The 8,782-nt window shown below is 24.1% G+C and overlaps 3 protein-coding genes across 3 annotated transcripts; 2 read left to right on the top strand and 1 right to left on the bottom strand.

The window, feature by feature from the left end:
• Phum_PHUM433710 (uncharacterized protein) lies at positions 1–996 on the top strand (the record flags this gene model as incomplete). The annotated part of the gene is made up of 2 exons (XM_002429422.1): positions 1–11; positions 240–996. 2 exons carry the CDS (start codon positions 1–3, stop codon positions 994–996), a joined length of 768 nt encoding a protein of 255 aa, XP_002429467.1.
• An 870-nt stretch (positions 997–1,866) lies between these two features.
• Phum_PHUM433700 (monothiol glutaredoxin-4, putative) lies at positions 1,867–2,779 on the bottom strand (the record flags this gene model as incomplete). The annotated part of the gene is made up of 3 exons (XM_002429421.1): positions 1,867–2,047; positions 2,125–2,565; positions 2,730–2,779. The coding sequence occupies 3 exons, from the start codon at positions 2,777–2,779 to the stop codon at positions 1,867–1,869; spliced, it is 672 nt and encodes a 223-aa protein (XP_002429466.1).
• A 1,421-nt stretch (positions 2,780–4,200) lies between these two features.
• Phum_PHUM433690 (purine permease, putative) lies at positions 4,201–7,402 on the top strand (the record flags this gene model as incomplete). The annotated part of the gene is made up of 11 exons (XM_002429420.1): positions 4,201–4,377; positions 5,166–5,323; positions 5,391–5,596; positions 5,670–5,796; positions 5,876–6,138; positions 6,212–6,325; positions 6,412–6,551; positions 6,635–6,782; positions 6,865–6,944; positions 7,009–7,153; positions 7,233–7,402. The coding sequence occupies 11 exons, from the start codon at positions 4,201–4,203 to the stop codon at positions 7,400–7,402; spliced, it is 1,728 nt and encodes a 575-aa protein (XP_002429465.1).
• Between the last annotated feature and the right edge of the window lie 1,380 nt (positions 7,403–8,782).

The raw sequence follows: 8,782 nt of genomic DNA, 5'->3' as shown, positions 1-8,782 counted from the left end.
ATGGCGGTGGGGTTGGTTTGGTTTCCATGGTAACGTTAATAAATAGTTTTGTTTTGTTTTTTTTTTTTTTTGTATTAAACAGTTTGTTTTGTATTAATTTTTTTTTTTGTTTGTTTGTTTGTTTTGGGAAAAAAAGGAATAATAATAATAATAATAATAACGTTTAGAATAGATAATATGTCATTGAAAAATAAAAAATCAAAAAATTTAACAAATAATAATAATAATAATAATAAAAGTTGTTTTGAAACAAATCAAAAATTGTTAAAATTAGAAAGTCCGAAAAAATCACGTTCGGAGATATTGGGGACGTCGTCAATGATAAAAAATCGTCAAAAAACAAATAAATCGTCTGTTATAAAAGAAAGTAAATCGAAAAATTCAATAAATAATTACGATTATGAAAATTTATCATCCATATTTAATAATTTAGATGTCGGTGGCGGTTGTTTACCAAACGATGAAGAATTAGGTATCGCATTTGATAAATTTTGGGATTCCGTTAAAACAGGTTTGGAAAAAAATTGTACATTGTTAGGTCCGGACACGACGTCGATAGATTCAAAAATGTCACAAATACATAATAGAATAATGTACAATCAAGAAATATTAAAATCCGCAAATGAAAAATTAAAAAGTATTAATTTTCAAACGGAAAAGCAAAATTTTAACATGTGGAGAGATAATATGTATAAAAATAATTCAAATGAAAATGATGGGAGCAATAGTAGAAAAATCGATATAAAAGCATTAGATTTAGAAATAGAAAAATTAAAACGTAGAAAATCGGATAAAAATGTTTTTTTAAAATCAAGTCCGGGAGTATCGAATTTTCATAAAACAATGGAAACGACATTAAACATGTTGGATAAAATTCAAAACGTTAACGAATTTCAAGATAATAATTACGATTCGAATATAAATGATATTAAAAATGATTTTCATTTAAGTTATATTAAATCTCCGGATGTGATTGCAGTGTCTGACGAAGAATAGTGTGTTTGTTAGTTAGTGCCACGACACTTTTTTATTTATTTATTTATTATTTATTCGTTATAAACTTTTTTTTCCTTTTTATATTAAACTTTTATAATTTTTTTTAACTGCATTTTTTTAAATACTTATTATTATTATTATTTATACTAGATGAATTTATGTTAATTTATAAAAAGAAAATAATTCAAACGATTCGAAAAAAGGTAAATTTTTTATTTAAATTTTTTTAATTACAAGGTGATGGTATACAGGTGGTGGGACAACCTTAAATAACCTTTTATCTTATCAACTTCTTGCAGTAGATGATTTTGTGATAGATAATTTCATTTTCCATATCTGGTAGCTCTTCTTCGTCTGGGAAAGGAAATATTTATATTTTAAAATCATTAAATTCATTTAAAAAACAAAAATCAAATATGAATTTTATTATTCTCTATAATTAATTAAAGTAATAATAATAATTAAATAATTTGTGACGTAGTCAATGATAAATAATACAGAAAAGAAAGATAAAAAAATTACAAATTCTTACGAATGAAAAAAAAACAAATTATATTTTATTATTATTTTTATCGATAATAATAAACAATTGATGTTTTCTTATTTTTTTTTTTATCAATATGTAATTATTTTACTACAAAGATAATTGTTTTTACTTTTCTTTTAATTATTTAATATGTTGTAACTTTGACAAAAAATAAATAAATACTGTCGTTAAATATTAAATAATTAAATAACTTCAAATCGATTGAAGTAACAGTATTAAAAACCTGAACCTATCATCTCATACATATTATAATTATTTATTTAATATCCTAATCGATCAATGGTGAAATCATTATTATTATTATTAAGTAGATAATAATAATTTTACTTGGGTTGTAATATCGACATGAGTTCTCCATTCTTGTGTAGTTCCTGAATAATATCCAATCCACCGACAAGTTCACCTTTGACATATACTTGAGGATATGTAGGCCAGTTTGAATATTTTTTCAAACCTTGACGAACATCTTCATCGTTTAATATGTCAAATGTTTGATAAGGAACTCTGAAGAAATTTAAAAATTTTTTTTACTATTAAATTACAAAGAAAAAAAATTCAATTGCGAAGGGAATAATTATTACCTTGTCTCATTCATAATTCCGATTAATGTTCTACTAAATCCACATCTAGGATTAGATGGATTTCCTTTCATAAAAATCATGACGTCTGCTAAATTAATTAACATTTTTAATCTGTTATCTAAAGAATCTCCGACTGGTTTGATATTGGTCGATAGAGATATTGGGCTTATTTTAGCAATGTTACTTAATTTGGTCATTAATTCAGCAGGATTGGCTCCGTTTACAGTCTCTGCTAGTACACCATCTTTAAATATTAATATGGTTGGAACTGCAGAGATTTTATATAGAACTGAAACTTCGGGAACAACTTCTGCTTCGATTTTGGCAAAATGAATTTTTTTATAATGATCTAATTTAGCCATTTCATCCAAAACTGAATTCATTGGAGCACACTGACTAGCCCATTCAGCATAAAAGTTGACAATGACATAAGGATATTTTCTAAAAAAAAAAGTTAAATAAATAAAGTTTGGAAAAAAAAATGTGTTTTAATTGATATAATTATGACTAATTGTTAGAAAATAAGTAGTAATGACAAAGTAAGGTTATGTTTTTTTTTTTTTTTAACATGTTAAATTAATTTTAAATTATATTATAATATTTACCCTATAATCCCTTCAAATTCATTTTTACTAACAATTTTAGTTACAGTCATTTTACTTTTTTTTTTTTTCTTTTTTTTTTATTTTATTTTTTTTTTAAAATTTTACGTGAAGGTGATTTATTTAACCAAAACTAAAATTAATACCTAATACGATGTTCACTCCCACCGCCTCCTCGAATAAACAACAAACAATGGAATGTATTACCGTTGAATTCAAAATTATTCGATTTTGTGATTTGAAAAAAAATTTTTTTTTTTTGTTTTTACCGGAAAAATAAATGAAATTTGTAAAAGTATTTATAAATATGTAATTCATGATAGAATTTATTTTAATATTTTGAAAACGAATACAATAATTGCTCCTTCGAAATGTTTTCTTTTTAAATGTAGAAGTTTTTTTTTTACACTAAACAAATTTAAAATTTGAATGAATTTTTTTTTAACGTTTTAGATAAAGTAGTCTATCATTAAATTTTTATTATTGTAGGTTTTATGAAAGAATTTTTCGTTTGGTTAGATAAAATTATTTGAATTCATTATTATTTACTTAAACGAACAACAAATATTTGATTTTGTAAATCTTTTTAATACTAGTGTAACGAGTATCGTTTTTTGAAAAAATTATTACTTCATTTCAAATTTACGATAAAGGTACTGTATTTTTCTTCTATTTTTAACGTTTTAAAATATATAAAAAAAAAAAAAAGAAATTTCCAGAAATAATGAAATAATGATCTGTCTATCATTATCCAATCCCTATGTATTTTTCCACATGGTATGAAAGGGTCAAAATGGCAGACAGGTCATTTTAAAACCAAGGGTGCATTCAAAAAAAATGTCTTGATTATCAATAAATAATTTTAAGTTTTTCAACAACCCCTCGATGGTTGGTTTTATTTTATGTAATTATGTTGTTTATTAAATTAATTAAAAATACTCATTTGATAATTTCTAAAGTTGATAATAATCATGATGGAGACTTTGAATACACAACATGTTGCAAAATTTTTTTGAGAAACATTTTGAAAATTAATTTAGAAAATATTTTCTATTTTAGCTTAAAACAATAAAATAATTTCATACATTGTTATATTTATGTTTTAGAAAGTGTTTTGGAGTGTAAAAATAACCTTTTCAAATTTTCATTCAAAATGGCATCAACAAACAAAGGTTCTGAGTGAGTATTTCAATTTATTTTTTTTTTTTATCAATAAAATTTTATTTTTAAATTCAAGTTTTAACTTTTTAATTTGATAAGGTAATAGAAAAATTGTAAATTTTTTTTTTTTTTTAATAAATATTCAATCAAACCATGTCAAACATGTCAGTCACACTTAATGACAGCCCCTCTTAAATAATCATTAAAATTTAATTAAAAGATGTGTTTCTTATCAGTATTATTATGATTTCAGTCATAAGAACAATAAATATATATATTTTATATTTTAGTAAACGATATTTATTTACGACAAATGGAGGATATCGAAGATGGGAAAGAAAATGATAAAATTGATGAACGTCGTGGAAAATCATGGTTTTCAGAAGACAACAATACAACAAACGAACAATCACAAACGAATCCTTTACGTTTAATTTATTCTGTCGATGATGATCCATCTTTGGGTATGTCATTCTTATTGGGTCTTCAGGTGAGAGAAACAAATTTTTTAATAAAAATTATTTTCAAACATTATTATAACTTTAATGCAAGACAAAAACATTTCAGCTAACATTATCATTATTATTATCACAAGACAAAACGAATAGAGCAGATTTTAAAAAAAAGAAAATTTCAATTATTATTATTATTATTTGAAGTAACCGGAAGTATAAATGAAGATTAAGAAAAAAAATTAAATTAGATTTAAAATCTTTTAATTATTAATGACCTCTTTTTGTTTTTTTTTTTTATTAAAAAAAAAAAATATTTAAAAACAACACAAAGAAGAAGACGTGATCTAACATAATCAATAATAATAATAATAATTCTTAGAAATATAATAATAATAATAATAATAATTGTAAATCAATAATTTTACTCAAAATGTTTTGGTTGTTGTTGTTGTTGTTGTTGATGGAAATGATTGTTTTGATAGATAATATTTATATGAACCTTTAAAACAAGTTCATGTTTGTTATTATTAATTTTTATTGTTGAAAATTAATAATAATAATAATAATTGAATTTATTTTAAACGGTTGTTGCGCTTAACAATAAATAAACGCGCCTTAAATAATAATATTTACTTATATATAAAAACAGTATTATCAGTAATTTTAAAATGATGGATGGATGCGTATGGACCGAATAAATAAAAATAAAAAGGTCAAATTTTTAAAAGACTATCACACACACACAAAAATTTGAGATTTACCCTTTGAACATGTTACTAAATAATTAAATAAAAATAATTTTGTTTTTAATAATTATTTTCAGCAATATTTAACAACTGTCGGTGGTATATTTTCAATACCTTTTCTATTATGTCCGGCATTATGTATTTTAAACGAGGATCCAAGTCGTGGTTACATAATGTCAACAATATTTATTATATCCGGTATAGCAACGCTTTTGCAGACGACTTTTGGCGTTCGGTAAGTTATTTTTAATTTTTTTTTTTTGTTAATCTCACGCTAAAAAAATTTTTTTTTGCATTATTAGGTTACCCATAATTCAGGGATCCAGCATAACGTACGTAGCTTGCACACTTGCCATATTGAATCTTCCTCGGTGGGAATGTCCCAATAAGGGGGATTTATATGCCATGGGACATGAAAACAGATCGGAAGAATGGATGATGAGAATGAGAGAAATACAAGGAGCTGTAATTGTTGCATCTTTAGCAGAAGTTGTCGTTGGATACTTGGGTAAATTGTTCAAGAACCTTCAAGTACCTGAAAAATTGAAAAATTGTTTAAACATAATTTTTGTCTTTTGTAGGTTTGGTCGGAATTATCCTTCGCTATATAACGCCATTAACAGTAACTTCAACCATAACCTTAGTGGGTTTGTCATTAGTGAGTCACGGTATAGAACTATCGTCGGGAAATTGGTACATTTCACTGACGTAAGCAATATGCTTTTTAATAGTTTTTCCGATTGAGAAATCAAAACGCTCTTTAAATTTTTTTTTTTCATTCTTTTAGAACCGTTGCTTTACTCGCCATTTTTTCACAATATCTTCGAAACGTTAATACAAAGTTACCAATTTACACTCTCGTCAAAGGATGGCATTTGATTAACATAAAAGGATTTCAATTGTTTCCCGTTCTCCTTACGACGATAATCGTTTATTTTATTTGTTATTTATTGACTCGATTTGATTTGTTGGATGATATCGATCCGGCGAGAATCGATGGAAACATAAATATTATCGATAATACCGATTGGTTTAGAGCACCCTATCCATGTAAGTTATAGTTTTATACTTTATTGAAAAGAAATTTTTTTTTACTTTTGAATTTTTTTTTTTTTTGTTACAGTTCAATGGGGATGGCCAACATTTACAATTTCATCAATTTTTGCCATGTTTACAGCTGTTTTAGTTGGTATCATTGAATCCGTTGGTGATTATTATGCATGTGCTAGAATATGCGGTAAGGAAAATAAACAATCATGCTGAGAAGACATCAAAAGGAAAATTTACATTTAAATTTTTTTTTTTTTTTTTTTTTTTTTCCAGGACAACCAACACCACCGATTCCAGCCATTAACAGAGGTATCGGAACGGAAGGTTTTTCATGTATTTTGGCTGGATGTATGGGTATCGGTACGGGTGTCACAAGTTTTAGTGAAAATATCGGTGCCATTGGAGTAACACGAGTAAAAAATTAATAAGAAAATGTAAAAATTAATTTTTTTTTTTTTATTATTACGTCATCAAAATTTTTTTTTTTTTTTCGTAGGTGGGAAGTAGAAAAGTAATACAATGCGGTGCGATAATAATGATAATATTAGCTTTTTTCGGTAAAGTAGCTGCGACATTTTCAACAATACCGACTCCGGTTGTGGGTGGATTACTTTGCGTTTTATTTTCTATCATCACAGCCGGGGGTAAGTTTTAAAAAAAAAAAAGATTTTTTATCCAAAAAAATTTTTTGCCCAAAACCAAATCCTTGTTTGATTATCATTTCAGGTTTAACGAATCTCTCTTACGTAAATATGTCATCGACGAGGAATATGTTTGTTTTAGGTTCATCTTTATTTTTCGGAATTGTAAGTTTATCAAATGTCGAAAACATTTTCGAAAACTCTATTAATTAAAACGTTTTGATTTTAGGGTTTGCCACAATATTTAAAACATAATGAAGAAATATTTTTAATTACCGGATTTTTACCATTGGATCAATTAGTCAGAATACTTTTATCAACGCCGATGTTTATCGGAGGTTTTATAGGGTTTATTTTAGATAATACAATACCAGGTAAAAAAAAAAAAAAAAAAAATTATTATAATTAAATTGTAATTTAATTTTTAATATGTGATCGTTATTTAAACAAAAGGTACACCGGAAGAAAAAGGGATTTTAGAATGGAAAAAAGAGAAAAATTTAAGCGGTAACGAAAGTGCGGATAGTACTCAAAGTAAAATTTATAAACTACCAAAATTTAAATTTTATACTTTTAAAAAATTTAAAGAGGAAGTGACGTCACTTTTAAGAAGATCAAAATGACAAATAATTTATTTTTTTTTTTTTACATTTTTAAACGTTTTTTTTTTTTTTTAATAAATTTATTTTTATCAATTAAAAAAAAAAAAAAAAAAAAAATTTTACATTAAAATTTTTATTAAAATTGATTTGTTTATATTTACATTCGTGAATAGGAAATAGATTGTTTATTTTTTTAAAAACTTATTATGTTTTAAATATATGTGTTTAAATAAGGAAAAATATATTTATTTTTATAAATTTTTAATTAAATTTAATAAAAATTATTTAATCCTGTATTTTTTTTTTTCAACAAGAAAGTAAATTAATTATTTAATAATAATAAAAATAAAAAATAAAAAGATTTTTTAGAACAGAAGTGACATCTATCGGTTTTAAAAAAAATTAAATTGTTTAAATATATCGCGCCATTTCTCGAAGAAAACAAAATGGCGTCAAATGGTTTTGAGAAATCAGTGTGTGTTACAAAAGTTTTATTAAAAATGTGTTTTTTTTTTTCGTTTAAGTGAATATTAGTTATGAATTATGTGTTTAATAATGTTCTTTAATCGATTTTTAATAAAAAATGGATAATTCAAAACGGTAAGTGCATAATTTTTTCAAATTATATAAGTGAGTAAAAAACAAGAAAACAAAAGCCTTCAGTACAAACTTAAATTGCCAAAATATTTTTATTAGTTATTATTATTTGTTTAATATCGATATTATTCAACATTTTAATAATCAAATAGTAATAATTGCAAATTGTAAAATGTTCAAAAACCAAAATTTCAAAAAATTTGTTAAATTGAACTTGTGTGAGGAAGGGGATTAGGATAAAATTTCTTTTGTTCAATTTACATAAAAAAATTTTTATTAAATAAAATAAAATAAAACATCTTTGATACCATAGTAAATGGCTGATTACTATGATACATAAGATTTAACAAATAATAAATTCAAAAATAATAATAATTAATTTGGAAATGTAAAACAAAAATTAACAAAAATGTATGTAAAACAACATAAACTTGAGTACATATATATATAGAAAAAGGGAAAACTCAATAACAAAAGTATAATTTAATGGTAATATATATAAAAAAAATTAAAAATGATATTGATTTAGTATATATTATGATTAATATGTTTTATGACAAACATGAGGTTTTTGACAATCATTCATGGCCCTAATGATATTTGTAGGAAGAGTCATTTACTTATATGACTCTAACCTAACCTCACCTGAAAGAAAAAAAAATAAGGTAAAACCAAACCTTTGGCAAATTATTATTTAAAAAGGTATAAAATCTTACTTTTAAATTAAACCTTTGAGCAGGACTTTTTCCAACCACAAAGAAAAGTTTTTGTACAAGATGAGTAGCCACAACTAAACAAAAAAAA

The sequence above is a fragment of the Pediculus humanus genome, genomic scaffold, assembly GCF_000006295.1.
Source record: "Pediculus humanus corporis 1103172108202 genomic scaffold, whole genome shotgun sequence".
Taxonomy (NCBI): domain Eukaryota; kingdom Metazoa; phylum Arthropoda; class Insecta; order Psocodea; family Pediculidae; genus Pediculus; species Pediculus humanus.
The sequence above is the reverse complement of the archived record's forward strand: the minus strand, read 5'-3'. Positions and strand labels throughout refer to the sequence as shown.